Below are 16,680 nucleotides of genomic sequence, written 5' to 3'. Positions count from 1 at the left end.
TAGAGATTGTTGAATACAGACTGTAAGCTCTCAGAGAGCAGGGAGCCCAAGTCTTTCCTGAGTTCTGGGCCCCTCCTAATTACTAGCTTCTCACTTCTTAACACTCTAATGTAATTAGTACCACACATTCTGGGAGTATTTAGTGTTGATTGATGGTCTACACTCATCTACTCTAACTTTATCTATATTTTCTCTTTACTTAACAGACAGTGTGGAGCATTCATTATTAAGACACTTGGGCAGCTCTAGTCCAACTCAACTGATTCCTTGTCCAATGATCCTCGTGTGGCTGAGATCCAGCTTCAACAAACCGGCTAGAAGCTGCCCGTTGTGAAACTTAGGGTTAGTTAATACCTCACCATACTTATTTATTCCACTATAAGCTGTCTAAATTTGATGAAATTTGCTTTTTCAGCTGTTCTACAAAAGTATTTAGATAGATGTGGCATGTTGGGATTTTTATGTGTTAATCTAACTTTTTTACAACATGTTTTATCCATTCCATAAATAATAACCAATTGGGAATAGTGAGGTGTCTTTCATTTTCTCTGTTTGTGTTATATTTTTTCTTCTCAGAGTATTAGATGTTATGTCTCATTCTTTGATATTTATTTTAATATTTAGGATAAGAATCATTTCTAATTCTAATAGAATTTTTAGTACTTTCATACTTTTAAAACATATATTATTTAATTTTATTGATTTAGTTCTATTATTTTGCTATTTTGTCATGTAATATGCTTTTGTATAATTTTTTATTTATTTGTTACTACTATTCCTTATTTAATTTTGCTTCTGCCATGGTTTTCAGAATTTGAATGGTACTTATACTCCCTTTTTTATAGCATTTTCCAAATATTAGAATACCATCAGTATGATTGGTATGTGATTAATTTGACTATATTAAAATTTTTTTCTAATCTTTGAGATAATATTGCAACCCTCCTATAGCATAATTCATTTGTTACCAAATTTTATAAAATATGAATCCACCTAGAGAATTTTGATAAAAGAAGGTTCACCTCTGACATGATCCCATAACATTGACCGACATTCCACTGTATTAGTGTTCTTTGAACGTTTTAATCTTTAAACCTTTTCTTCTTATATGCTACCAGTATATTCAATTATATGTGTGATTAATTTTTTAAAAGACAATTAATTGCCCTCATAAAATGCAAAACTATTTCTTATACCAAAGGAAAACTTCAGATTCTGACTCTAAAGCCAATTTTTACTATAAAATTTGGAAATGGCAGGAAAGTCATTGTTCAAACGTTACAGAACAAATCATAAGGGTTTTTAATCTCTAAAATTTCTGTAGTAGTACAAGAAATATTCCTCTTTACATTCATTTGCAGTTCTTTCACTGACTTCCTAATTTTAGAAGAGGGGAAGAAGCCATAAAAACTGGCATTACTCTAATAAATCTATCCCTTCCCTTTCCTATTCCAACCCCAAATGTATTCCACACTCAGCAGCAGCAGAAATAATAGGATATAGACACCAAAGTTTTTCCTGGTGATTCAAATAGGATGTTTTCTCTTGAAACCATAATGAATATATTTGCCAGGCAGATGGTTTCATGAGAACAGTAGGACCCAAAAATGTTTACTAGCATACAAGGATCTCATGTACATTAATTATTCTCAGTTTTAGAAATGTAAATAGACTTAAGTCCCACAATGAAATTTCAAAAGTTTTTGTTCTGTAAGTAAAAAATTATTAACCACTGATGTCAGAGATCTTTTAATAGCAGTATCCTTGAAAACTGAAAAGTTAATGGTTTCATTTTCAAAATGTTAAACAAGATGCTAAACAAATCCTGGACTGTTAATAAAAATTAATGATGTATTACTGGATAAGGAATTTTGATAATAATTGATACCCAAGTGTGTTTCTTCCACAGAGCTATATAGATCATATGCATATACACATATATAATATGTATACATACATATATACATTATTTATATACACAAATATATTTCATACATATATACTTTCTTAGAACTTAGCTTTATTTTGAGAAGCTAATAAAAACTTTGGAGTTTACTGACAATCTGAATATATGGAGGAAGGATATCATCCAACCTTCTTCATGGCCTAACCTGAGAGCCCAAACATGTTACTTTTAAAAACAGACAGACTGAGAAGATAAAAATTCTCCTTATTTATACTAAGTGAAGCCCGTTTTATTTTTTTCTATTTTGTAGCATACCCTCAATAGATAATTGTGGAAAGTAAGGTTTTACTCACTTAGGACCCATTTTGAAAGGCCAGTCTGAAGAAATTATCTGAAATCCACTCTGTAAGTAAAATGGCTAATACAGATACTAGTACATGTACCAAAATCACAAGGCAATCACTTTGCAACCTGTTTTCCAAAATCTCTAATACAATCATAGATAGAAAGATGGTAACATTTCCAAAGATAAAGGATCTTGGAAAATTAAGACTTCTTCTGTCAGCAGATTTCTGAAGGATGGCTTGGAAAGAGGTATGATTTAGTTTATAACAGATTGCTTTATAAATTTCTACCAACAAGAGCAGTACAATATTTTTAGACAAATTATACATGATAATTCCCATTTGTAGGACTGGATTTATGCTATACTTAACTACAAAATAATGAATTGGGGTCATACACAAAAATTCTTTTTATCTTTCCTAGAAATTGTGCTTGAATAGTATTAAAATACAGACTTCAGTTGCATCCAATCCAACTTTGATATTATGCTTCATCTTGCTCTACTGTTATTATATAATAAATCACTGGTCCCGAGACCTAAACTTTTTTATTTAAGGTCATCCAGCGAGGACCAGAAAACCTGCTAGACAAATTCTAAAAGATCTGTAACACTAAACCTATACTTTGGCTAAAGTTTATTCTGAAATCTCCGTAGGCTTAAAAGGGGCAAAGGGCAAAATTTTACCCAAAAGATGAATATAAGTAATACTCATAATTGGTGCTGTTTCTTTCAACTCTATTCAGTGTTTTAATCCCTGTGCATAAATTCCCAAAAATATGGCATTTGCTTTTGTCCTTTTGTGTTGAATATACCACTCTCTGATTAGCAGCTATAACAGCTGCCACTTGTTGGACCTGCTATGTGTTTCTGTCTCTTTGCTTTTATGTATTGCATAAATTCGCTAATACTTTTTGCATTCTGCTGCTTCTCTTCAGAAATGAGTGCCATTCAAGAAACTTATTTTATTCCATATTGTCATTTTTTTTAATTTGTCCTTTCTATGTGACATAATCCTTCAGTTTTCCATATACTAGTTTCATGGTTATCTTGATGTTACCTATTTTCTGACCTGTTAGGATCCACAGATATAAAATAGCAGGCATAAATTTCAAACTAGTGAACTAACCAAGTAAGGATTTCTAGTTTTATCATTCTTTTTAGACATGCTGCTTTAAAATAGCATCAGGCTTAGCAATGTAATGCCAAGCCTGATTACGATTAAGTGAAAATACACAGTAACAGGCCAAATAGTTAAGACATTTTATTTAAGGTAGTGATACCATATTGACATCTGATTTATTTTTAAAACGTGTGACCTATAAATTTTCCATTTATTGATTTGTGAGTTTTCATTTGATAATGTATTTTTTCAGTTAATAGAAGCCAATACTTGATTATTTAGTAATATTTTGTGATAATTTTCTCAGTGAAGCTAGAATGTTAACCTGATTTTTGCATTTCTATCAAGAAGTGTACTCACAGAGTAATTGTCATTTAGTATTTCTCTAAATGAAATATGGGTCATAAACATCTCCTTGGTACACTTCCTCCCTTTGGAAAACAGGGATGTGAGAAGCAGCCTCTCTACACTTGGCAACTAAAGCCCTTCCTTTCCTCCCCTGCTAAGAGTCTTTTCCTTACTTCAGGAGATGAACAATAATTGGTTACTTATCAGAGAAAATTTGGGGGACCATAGATCCTCTCACATCTTTGGGATATATCTATAGGATTCTGGTTTGTCCTTAGGCCTAAAGAGAGAATGTCTAATCAGAAAGTTCTTCGGTTAGACTCTTTCTTGTTTCTTTTCCATTTCTTCCTTCATGAGATAGTGAAAATAAAACCCATCTGTAAGAGTTTTTCTTTCCTGGGAAAAACAACAGTTTTAGGGAGTTGGTAGTTTTTGTGTTGTTATTTTATTTTATAACGAAAATCAAGTTTCTTACCTGAGATATAAAGTCTTCAAACTAACTGCCCCAAACTTCTTGGCAGTTATTTTCTTGCATTACCACTGACAAGTTTTGTGGCATTCTCTCTAGATCCTTGTCTTTGATTGATTTTATTGCTTAAAAAAGCAGTTTTCCCCTTGGAAAATTCCAAACTAGAAAGCAAACTATATTCTTCCTATCCTATGAACTCCCTAAGCTTACTAGTTGTCCTCTTTCAATCTGGGAAGAATTTTCTGTCTACTCACTTGAATATCCCCTTTCTAACTTGTTCTCCAAATGCCATATCCTTGTTTAGATCAATTTAAAAAACTGTGCTGACAATGAGAAAGGCCTCTCTTTATATTCACTTTTCCCTCTTCTGCCCACTAGCATTCTGAAGGACCTCTGTTTTCTATTTTGAATAGAATTTTTCCAAATTTTTGTAGACCCTGAGTATTTTCTTATCTACCCAATTCAATTAACCTTCTTGACTAAAAATGATAGGGCTTAAGGATATTATTACATAGATGTCATTTATGTACTGTCATCTCTGCTTACATTTTCAAATAAAACTCTAAGATTAAAGAAATGCAATTAAGAATACTTAATTTTCTAAGAGCTTTGCCCAATTCCTACCAAATTACAAATGACTATTACTAAATAATGGTTTTTAAATCCAAAGGACATTTCCACACACAAAAAAAATCTATATTGTGCTAAATATATAATGTAATAATGCTAACTGGAATTCTAGATTTGGAAAATAAAAGCAGGAGAGATAAAAGTATCTGTCCCAGCTACTACTTCCTTAAGAATAGGATTAAAGAGAATACCTGTTAACCCAAAAGATTTAATCCAGTTTGGTAGAATTTCCAATAGTATACTATAGCACAAAAAAAATTCAAGCAATATGGGGGAAAAGGTTTTATGTTAAGGAATCCAGCTTTATGTAGCTACTTCACACTTAAGAATGTCATTCTTAGTTTTCTTTCCTACTTCCATTTCTGAACCCCTTGGAACTTTTAAAGCTCCAACTTTTTCACAGTGATTCCTAATAATTAACAGAGTAAGCATTTTGGAGAGAGAACCAGGATAGCTTTTGGCTGAACATGGAGTTACCCCTTTGTGGCCACAAAACTGAGTAGCTTGAGACCAGGGCATTGAATGTCTGCAAGTCAGGGAGGCAAGCTGATGCATTTCTGTTTAGTCTCAGTGCAGGGCGAAATGCCATCATTAATTCATTACCCAGCTGCCTGTCAAATAAATTGGTAATTACAACATACACTGCAGAAACTTCAAATTCAGTAAATAGCATGCTAGCATCTCTGAGTTGTTGAAGATGTAAAGGGGAAAATTAAGCAACACATATATCTATTCTTTATTTCAGAAAAGCTATCCTCTTTCCTTAAAGAATTTCATAGGTATAATCCTAGATAATAATGAAATACTCACATTTTGTACTACACTTTAGCAGATTTGTGAAGGCTGAGTCTATCATGATCTGTGAGTTATCTCAGTAAAGTATCTTCTCCGTCAGATGGGACTTGTGGTATTTACAGTAATAGTAATTTTATTTTCACTTATGAAGCATTTGAAATAAAAATGTTTCTAATTTCAGATGCTCTTTGGGATACAGTTACTTGTATCATCATTCATTCTGTTTTTTTAAAATCTAATTGAATATAATGTGGATCATCTGAAACTTGAGACTTTGTGATAATCCATAAGTAAAATCCTTTTATAGAAATGTCTTGGTTCATTTCTCACTTTTATGGCAAAAAGAAAAAAAAAAAAAGAAATGTCTTGGTAATTACAGCTTTCTTTTATATAATTACATATACATACACATCTGGATGTATGTGTATATATATATAAAAAAACAGGATAACACAGATAATATATATTAGAACGTACATCATTGCACTATTACTTACTAACAAGCAGTGTGACACTAATTCTAGGTATCTGGCCTGGGAATCTGAGACTGATGACAGGTTCTAATTTTTTAACAAGTGAGTTTTTGTATCTTTATCTAACAGATATGATTCCATTCCTTTGTGGAAGGTATCAAGCAAGCAACTGATAAATCCTCACATGTAATTAACAGATCAAAAGTCTTGTGGACCTATTTCTACTTGGGGTAAACTGACCAACATCTGATTTGTGAGAAATATAAAATTCTGAATTCCTTGTTAAGATATAGCTCTTCCTGCATCAAATGTTCACTGCTTTTCTACAGAACTGGAGTAGATATAATTTCTGTCTGTATTGGTGGTATTTAAAGCATTATCTATTTAAATTCTTCCCCCCATTCCTCAGGAAATAAATAACTTTGTTACCTTAGTAACTATATTAAAAATAGCAATGGAGAATTCAGGAAATCTTATGTCACATCCAGGAAATACAGGCTCCTTTGTTAGCCCCAGTGTACCATGTGAATATTATCATTGTCTAGGTATGCAATGATATGAAAAAAGGCTGGAAAACTGAAGAAAGGATGATGTGTTTGGTTTTTGGACAGGATTTTTGGAAGTTAAAAACTTAAAGATTCAAACTTTGATTTGAGATGTAAACCTAACACTATACACTCATGTAATTTATTCACTTGCTGCTTGAAAATTACTTTCTAAATCATTGTCATCTTTGTTTAAAGTTCGCATACCCATTACAGAGAATTCAACTTCCCTAATTTTCTTCTAAATGGTGAATTGTTTGGAGAAATATCCAAAATTCATTCTAACAGTCATTTCTTCATATATAAACCATCCAGTTGGTCTTTCTTTATCAAACATCCTTCAAGCCAAACAACTTCATACACTCCTAATGTCAAGGTAATACGGTTTTACTAACATGATTCAATCTCAGGTCATGCAGTTTCTAAAGAATTGTTAATACAATTTGTTCTATTATAGTAAGACAGACTTGTAATTATAATCTGTCTGAATAGGGTTATGTATAACATAACTCCATCTTTTCTCAGAAATAATCACATTCCTAGAGATTTGCCAAGTCTCAATGTGATTATTATTAGCTTAACCTTCTCTGAAAGATCATTATATGGACTCAGAATTAGGAGTCCTTGTTCTCCAGCACATATTTTCTCTTGAATCTCATTCCCATCTTCATTCATGAGTAGCAGATTTGATTTGATTTTTATTATCTTTATAGAAATCAACCTATTTGTCTATAGACAAGGTCCTCTGATGTTTTATCAGTCATATGAAATTCGGCTTTCACTTCTGTTCCTTGTGGTAGGTAATCAAACAGTTCTTGATTTTGCTGATCTCTGCTCCAACTTCTTGTTATATGGGTAATCATCTGTTTATCATCCAAATACAGATACTGAGAGTGAAAGGGGGCACCAAAAATAATTAAAATTATACAATTTTTGAAATGTGTTTATTGATCAACAAAGTTTTCCATATTAATAAGCCTATAAAATCATCTATTCAAAAACTACTTTTCAGCCAGGGCGCAGTGGCTCACGCCTGTAATCCTAGCACTCTGGGAGGCCAAGGCAGGAGGATCACTCAAGGTTAGGAGTTTGAAACCAGCATGAGCAAGAGTGAGACCCCGTCTCTACTAAAAATAGAAAGAAATTAATTGGCCAACTAAAAATATATAGAAAAAATTAGCTGAGCATGGTGGCACATGCCTGTAGTCCCAGCTACTTGGAGGCTGAGGCAGGAAGATTGCTTGAGCCCAAGAGTTTGAGGTTGCTGTGAGCTGGGCTGACACCACAGCACTCTACCCGGGCAACAAAGTGAGACTTTATCTCAAAAAAAAAACAAAAAAACTACTTTTCAAAACTAAAATTCTAATACTACAACAAGCATAAACCTAGACTGTCCCAGGGAAATTGAAATGTAACTAACCCTATTAATAAGTTATAAAATAAACGTAACATTAAACTGGAATCAAAAAATGTAGTCTAAAAAGAGATTAAGCCATAAGTGCTAGGTCTAGACTTCTCTATTACTTTAACCCTTGAAGCTTTTATGGTTTCCAGGTTAACCATTGATACAGCTATATAAACAGATTGGATTATGTTTAGATATAAGCCTGTTTCCCTATGTTATAAACATGAAATAGGAATCATATAACTTAAGGACTCATATGAATCCCAGAGATCCTATTATCCCTTATTTTGTACATGAAAAAGCAAGAGTCTATAACTGTGGAATAGTCTTAAGATACTAATTAGTCTTAAAATCTTGGTAATTTAACCTGTGTTAACTGTTTTACAGAAAAGCTTTGGTTAAATCATTGACAGTTGTTTAAAGTCCTTGTAAAAATTGTATTAATTTTGTGTTGATGATGTGCTATAAAATCATGCTTAAAATGCCAACTTTGCCTACTATATTATTTCGAGGCAAGAGTAATACCTTATATTTATATAGCAACTTAAAATTTATAAGCATTTCACATGTATTATCTCATTTTTATCCACTCAATATTTTTGTGAGATAATCAGGCAGTTTGTAATAAAAGAAATGAGGCTTAGAATAAGGTTAAGACAGTTACCCCAAATGACACTACTGTCAAGTGGTAGAACTCAGAACTTTTACTTACTATTATAATAAATGGTCACCTATAAGGAGGCAAATGATTTCTGTGGAGGGGAAGGGGAAAAGTGAGGCAAAAGGGAAGATCCTTAAAGAACACAGTACTTTTCAGAAATAATTTTTGTCCCATCCAAGAGTCACTGATCATCTTTCATTGAATCACTAAAATTCGATCCAACTCAAATTAAATCTCTAATTTCTTAAGCAGCTGAGGATCTGAAAGTATTTCAGTTCTGAAAAAAACAAATTGTGATAAACATGAAACTGTTTAATCATGCGTTTATCAAGTAACCTAAGTATGAACCAGTTTCCTAGCCAAATAGTACAATTACACTAGAATTTAATTTTTTAGATTAAAATATTATTTAAGATTGTTCATTGAAAATGTTCTTTAAAAGTATTGTGCAGGTCAGTATTCTGGGAAATATAAGAAGGAACAAAAGTGAGAAGAAAGGGCTCCCAAGGTTTTGAAAGCAGAAAGCCCACCAACAAAAACAAATATTTTTCTTCTTTCTTCCTTTTCATTATTCTTGCTAATAGCTACAAAGTAAGCATTTATCAGTCTTTGTATAGACCCTATGTAGTATTTGCTATTTGTGGGAAGAGTTATTGTAGTGTCGTTTTCTTTTTTATATCCTAGTGACAGGTACCAGACTAGTGCCACTTTTTATACTGATAAAATTTGATACGGTTCTAAGATAAATGAATCATTATCATAATTGTCCACTGAAGTCTCCTTAACTCAAAAATTGTAACAGTGCCTAAAGCTGAATGTAGGCTGATGTCACTGGAGTGAATTTTCTCACAATACTGATTTTGATAAGCTATCTTTAATTTATTATTACAGTGCTTCATAAATGTGTTACATTTCTGGATGGAATGCTATTTTGTAACTTCACAAAGTATCTTGAAGTGATATGAATAAACTGTCTGCTTAATTGCACAATTTAAAACATCTTGAACCCTAGAAGAACCTGGGTCTGATATGCCATAAAAAATTACCCATTGTTTTTATGACTTTCTCCTGATAGTCACCTTTTCTAGCAAGTGGCAAATTGTTTCATTGTTGATAGACAATGCTCAAAGTCTTCATAGGTCAAATCATGGAAATTACAACTGTTTGTAATCAAACATACCTCACTAGAGAAATTTTGCCTTTCATCAAATGAACGTTAGTTCATTTCCCTTAACCATGTATCAGTTGCTAGTTAAGTTTTTGGAAGAATTATTAAAACACTTAGTATTAAATTTCTGTTGTTCGATGCAGGCTGGGCAGTTGATTTGGCCTAAGTACTACTTCAAAAGTTTTATTCAGCTTTATGAGATAAACCTCACCTCCTTGATGCTTACATTCTTCTTGAATCATAATATTCAAACTCAAATCATTTACAGTAGGTAGAGCAAATGAAATTTTTAGGTAAAAGGATTTGGTTATACCTTGATGCTCTGAAGTAGGCATTTAGTCATTATATTAATAGATGCCTTAGCTGAAATTTCCTATTCTGAGTGTCTTGAGCAAAGCAGTATCTCCAGTATCCTTATATTCAGCAGTGGATCAAATAAAATTCATTTGTTGTAATACAGAGTCTATTCATTTGGATATTTTACTTAACAGGATAAAATATTAACATTGAATAGTATATTAATAATTTTCTCTGGATAGTTCCTTTGTCACCTGCAGGATATGACTCTAATTTTGTATATCATAAGTACATAAAGCTTTTAAACAAAGCTTTACCAAAGTTCATGGATGACACAAAGGAAGCATAACCTGATAATTTAGAAATACCACTGGATATGGCTTTTCTTAGCTCCCTTGAAATGAGTCTCTTTTTATAGGATGCCTCCCTGTCCAGCAGTAAATTTATAAGGTAACCTACTCTTTCTAGTGGGAAGGAATTTCATAAAGCACACCTTTTCTCCACAGAATCCAGGCCCAGTTAATCTTATTTTTTAAAATCTTTCCCTTAAGTAATTATAGAGCCATTTAAAATGCATTAAAACCCTAATTTTCTTTAAATCTCTTAATAGGAACCAAGGTTACATTCTGTGAGAAGAAGCTTTTCTCAACCTTCATCTGTAGGTTTGAAACCTCGATATTCTCGAAGTCCACACTTTCATCCTAGAAAAGATTTCAGAGCAGAGGATTCAATTCTTACTCCACCTTCCTCTACTGATTCTGTTAAGTAGAATCTTGGATAACTATTTTGTCCAATAATAGAAAACAACTATCCTCATACGTGGTCTAATAACAAGAGGGTTTGGATGTGCTTAAGTTTAAATGTTTTTGCTTTCTTAAGGGAATTAAAGAAATCTTAAATAGCCAGAAGAACATTGGAAGTACAGGATAAAATCATGGTTTCCTTTATTAATTCACACACTAAAGTAATGTAGACTTACAATCTGTAACAAATAGAACAAAAAGTCATATCTATAAGTCATATCTATAAGGTATTTGTTAATACCTTTTATCAAGATATTTAACTTTATCAGTTTGAAAAATTTGGTCATCATCTGGCTATCTTATCAACATGATAATCTCATATATAACCAAAACATATGTAACCAAAAACATCTTTGGTGGTTGGATTTTTTCAGTTTTATTCCAGATGTTTCATATTTATAGACATAGCCATGGCATATACAGAATATGTGAAGCAATAGGCCATTTGTTGTAATATGGTATAGAAAAAAAAAAAAAAAACTAGCTTGTTGGGGAGATATGTAAAGTAGATTCGAGTTTCCACATTATTTTGGTTTTACTGTATTTAGATTTGTGTGTATTTTATCTCCTTTAAATGTTTTTGATAAAACATTTCAAACTCTAGGTTTGTCTTAGAAATTCTGGCAGATACTAATAGCTATAAAATGTAATCTGTATATATTAATATCAAGAAATCTGTCAGATTATGACCATTTACTTTATACCAATTATTATGGCCAAAGTTGACACTATTCTTAAATATATTTAATGACTAGATCCATATCTATTTCCCGGCCCTATTTTGTCATTCATACACGAAGTATACACTGCATTTAGTATGTCAGATTTGATACATATTTTTTTCTTTAACACAGTGACACTATCAATATTCCTTATCTTTCACTCAAGTCTTAGTCTGTGACGTTTCTAGGTTTCTAAAACATTAACCTTAACTGAATAAAATTTATTCATATTTCATTTTTAATAAAAAGAAGCTATGATTACCTGCTCTTACAGAATTGGAGAAGTTTTTTACAAATAAAAATTGCCACACCAACTAGAACTTTTTAAAATTTAAAAATAGCTAAACTAACTTCTTTAAATGCTTCCTGTTTAATATATATCCTAACTTTCTTCAGTAAAGACATAATATTCCTTTTATAGAAGATTAGATTAATAATAAAATAAATATAAGCTAAATAAGCAATATTTACATTGACTACATTGACGGTTACTCTTAGCATTTCATGAAATTTGACTACACAACACTAGAAAATACTAGGATTTCCCTATGTTAATAGGGAATAGCTTCATGCCCACTCCAAGAACTAAAGCTGGTTTTGCACTGCTATCAGGCAAGAATAAGAATTATACATAAAAACATTCTTATTAGAATAAGCCAATAACTTCAAATAATTTTTATCCTGTCTCATAAAAGATAACGAACTATCCATTGATGTATATCATCCTAATGTTTCTGAGCTAAAATATTTAATAGGTTGAGGAATAAAATATAATAGCATAGTTATATTAAAGAATATTCTGGCACATCCTAAGGCTACTCCATCTATTTAATAATTTGCTACAATTATTTTGAAAGTAACATGCTGTGTGCTATGGCCCAGTATAGTGTTGCTAGAGCCCTAGTCAAATTATCATGAAATAATTTCCTAATACTCAGCTTGTCTGGTGTTTTTAGCATACATTTTAATCCTGTATTTATTATTCAGGCTTATTCAGTGTGTATCAAAGCATTTTTGTTCTAAAACTTTTGTAAATTTTAAGAGTCTGAGAGAAACTGTATTTTGCTTCAAAAAAGATTGACACTGAAGTGTTTTTCTTAGCTAACTTATTTTAGACAAATTATATTCTTTACTAAAATGTCTTGATGTACTTCTACATTACTTTCATTCAATTTTATAAAGATTATATATTACCTTCTTTGTACAGAAGAGCAGAGGTGGTATGAAAATTTATTAATATACCCCCCTAAAAAAACTTATTTTGCTCAAATTGTGATGTGTTGCTCTTATTTTACAATGTAACATATCCATGATAGCAAAAACAGCTTTAATAACTATAAAAGATCAGTGTTTTAGCTTTTAGTTATCAAAGTCCTTTTTATAAGTCATGATATAAAAATGAACAAAGATAGACTAAACTCTCATATTTAGCCTCATATAATTCTGAAACAACCAATATAGTATAAACAAGAAATGTTTAATTAATATAAAAAGTATTGCCTAAAAAAATGTATCTTTTTCCCCTTTGGTGTTTTGGAGAAAAAAATCTCAAAGATAATAATTTTTAAGTATTAATTAACAATTTCTGATGACTTCAATACAATGTGTTTTCCTGCTAATCATATTCAAGACCAAATTGCTTTTAACATGTCTAACTTTGGTTAGCAAGCTACCCAATATCCACTTATATAACATATTTTTAGCAAAATGTAAAAGAAATTTCCTAAAATCCTTATTAGTATTACCTATTATGCAAAATATTTTTAAAAGATACTAATACATGTAAATTTTTCCTGTCCTAAATAGGTACCCAAATAGACTAGTAAAGTTAACATTAGCATTATTTTAAGGTTATTTCCAATTGTTTGTAAGAATAGCTTTCAATTAAAATAACACATTTAATATCCTAATGTTGTCAGGGCCAAAGGAAAAATGAAAATAAGTTCAGCAACAATCCTGTGTTTACCAAGTAGATTTTTATGCCTATGCCCTAGCCATGTGTCTATCTTTAGAGAATTTGTTTAAAATCTTGAGTTCAGACTTGCCTACTTTCACATATTGAATATTTAAACATCTACCTTAAAAGAGTTACCAATGATGAATTTTGATAACTTGGTTTAACTTGGCTAGTCCCCTTCTCACTACTTTAAATGTTAAGCAGTAAGATTTCACTATTTTTCATGTTTTTCTGAGATCACGTTCATTTCCTAATTTTTATACTTAGCTACACAGTTATACATTAATATTGGTTTTTATGCCCCAAAGCTGACAGCTCACTTTTTGATAGTCTCCATAGATTATGAAAAAAGAATGAAGTGCTATATAGTCTCCTCAGACAAGAACTAATCTTATAACATCAGTTACATCCAAAAATGTTTTATGTAAAATTTGTTATAAATTAACCACCTTCAAGAGGCTGATTTTCATGTAAACATTTAAAGAAACTTCCTACTTTGAGGATTAACTAATCATTATTTTTTGATATTAAGTCAGACAATGTCATAATGAATGTTTAAAATATTTCCTTTACGTCCAAGCAAAAAATAATCCTTTCAGCTCTTAAAATAGCATGAAAATCCAACCATCAGCATTCATGAAATGAACCATACATATTTCAGTAACTTATGTTAGTACTTATTCTATAATGCTAAAATAGGCTTCTTACACATTGTACCTCGATTTATTTAATTATATTCCAGTGAGGAGTTTAAAATCAAACAGAACTCAATACTAAGTTTTGTTTTTATATAAAATATAGGGAATTTCTATAAAATAAGTTTTATAGAAATTTAAATATAAAAAGTTTGAAGATTCTTTATGAAAGCCTTTATAAATTCCTTTAATAAGTGATTTCTAAAGGTAAACTAAAATATGCTTACTATATAGGACATTTTTAATGATCAGTCTGATTCTATCGACAAGTCATAATCTGCTGTAAAAAAAAAACTGGGAAAAAAAACTGAAAAAGCACCTATCATGCCTTGCTAACCTTGGGACTGTATTGCCTACATTAAGAGAATCCTGAAGAATTTAAAACATAGAATAAAAATATAGGTATATAATATCGCTTTCCAAGTTAGCAAGGATTTTAATATCTTTTTATATATTTTTTTAAAATACACTTTAGATGATAGCTAAGAGACTTGGCTTTTGTCATACTTCTTCAAGGTGTAGCCCATGTCCAACAAAATAGCTACATTTCAGAAAAAAATGCAAAATATAGCACTGAGTATTCTTTATGCAATTCATAATAAAGTCTCTTAGTTTTGGGAGGTAAGAGCATGTCTTGACTGTGATATGAGGTATAATTTACCACGAATTATCCAATATGTGGCATTTTAAAATGCTAACAGGGTGGTATTTGCTTTGGTAATAACTGCAGTCAAGAATATTTAATCTGGTTTCTGCAGGCTTGTTAGGAAAGATGTCATACAAATACATTAATAAATGTTAAATAAATTTATAGAACTTAAATTGTTAGTAAATAGATGAGTCTTAATAAGTTCATTTGTATTAAAACTGTATGTATGAAAAAGTTTCAGTGTTTGTGGCCTCTAATAAAATTCTCTGGCTTTGTTACTATAGTAGTTAATTCAAATAAAACTTTTCAATATTGATATGTTTTCATGTTTAGAGATAAATGTGTATTTAAACTATTAGTAAAATGTCATTTTAAAATATATAGATTCATGAATTTATGACAACATACTTTCATTTAGAGTACTGTTAGATTCTAGAATTTGGAACACCATTCTGAAAATAAAAAACAGAATAACCTTAAGGAAAAAGAAAAATAGGGTCTATAAAGTTATTAAAAATTTTACCAATCTACACTACCACACATAAGCAGGTTTAGGATATAAAAGAAATTACTGAAAATAATAGTAAAGTATACAATATGTCAAGATAAAGTAAGTATGTTTTTCTAAATTTCTATTTTGGTACTCATCTGTTTCATAATCTAGCTATCAAGAAACCAATTCCTCATCTTGAAACACTAGTTGATGTATTACAATTAAAGGTTCTTATTTGGACTTTACATCTTCAGGTGTTTGGATATAATTATACTACTTCCTCTTTCCCACAATACTTAAAACAATGCCCTCAGTATACATTCATTGATTGTGGTGTTCCTACTAAAGGTGCTGCTGAGGCTCTGGCATCAAGACAAGTTTGAGCCTAGGCTCTGTTTTATAAGCTGTATAAACCCTAGCCAAGTTGCTTAATCTCTCTCTGTGCCTCAGTTTCTCATCAGTGAAACAGAATAATACCTCATAGGGCTGATGGAAAAAATGAGAGAACACAAATAAGGAATAGAGAAATGTTGGTTTTCTCCCTTTAATTTCACTTATTACTGAACTAAAAATTAGAAAATTTGACAAAATTATAGCCATGGATTCTTCCCTTTTTTAACCCATTGAAAGGATTTCCTGAGCAGTTGACAATTGTATTCAGAAAGCACATTATTATTTTCACAGAAGTATACATGGAAAAAGACAGTTTTAGAGTCACAAAACCTTGCCTACTATAAATTTTTTTCTACACTTAGAGTGATGATTCACTTGGCAATAAGCATTAAAGACTGAAATCCTAACGTCTAGGATGAGTTGTTATTTTTTACTTTCTCAATGCACGGTTTCTCTCAACTCATGAGTAATGGTTTCATTTTCTTTTCACAGACTTGAACATTTCTTATTTTCAATTTTAGCTTTTTAAATTTTGAGGCTATTAGATCATACAAATTCATAGCTGTTATAACTTGTCAGTATACTATTCCTTTTATATTAAGTCCCACTTTATCTTTAGTAATGGTTTTCCCCTCAGTAAAGATTGTCTAATATTAATATTGCTGTATCAGCTTTCTTTTGGTCAATATATGCCTAGTATTTCTTTCTTCTTATGTCTTCTTTCTGCTATGTTTATATCTCTTTTAACTACATATCTATCTAGCTTTTTAAACTTAATCTTGAACATTGTTGTCTTTTGACAGAA

General features: G+C 31.0%; 2 protein-coding genes and 1 non-coding gene across 4 annotated transcripts in view; 1 reads left to right on the top strand and 2 right to left on the bottom strand.

The window, feature by feature from the left end:
* BOLL (boule RNA binding protein) overlaps positions 1-10,859 on the top strand; it is a 63,763-nt gene extending 52,904 nt beyond the window's left edge. The window contains exons 11-12 of one of the 2 annotated variants that reach the window (XR_012920596.1): positions 207-342; positions 10,774-10,859. Coding sequence is in view for 1 of the 2 variants with exons in the window: in XM_012777009.3 (XP_012632463.1) it covers positions 207-230 (24 nt within the window). In the remaining variant the exon portion in view is untranslated. Of the gene's footprint in view, positions 1-206; positions 1,863-10,773 lie in introns of those variants that run through there. The other variant, XM_012777009.3, reaches the window with a different exon arrangement.
* PLCL1 (phospholipase C like 1 (inactive)) overlaps positions 1-16,680 on the bottom strand; it is a 391,376-nt gene that overhangs the window by 368,741 nt on the left and 5,955 nt on the right. The window lies entirely within an intron of this gene.
* On the bottom strand, positions 2,804-2,865 carry LOC142872409 (U7 small nuclear RNA). Its single transcript, XR_012920671.1, has one exon. It is a non-coding gene; the product is annotated as a U7 small nuclear RNA (small nuclear RNA).

Source organism: Microcebus murinus, chromosome 8 (genome assembly GCF_040939455.1).
Source record: "Microcebus murinus isolate Inina chromosome 8, M.murinus_Inina_mat1.0, whole genome shotgun sequence".
NCBI classification, from domain to species: Eukaryota; Metazoa; Chordata; class Mammalia; order Primates; family Cheirogaleidae; genus Microcebus; species Microcebus murinus.
The sequence above is the reverse complement of the archived record's forward strand: the minus strand, read 5'-3'. Positions and strand labels throughout refer to the sequence as shown.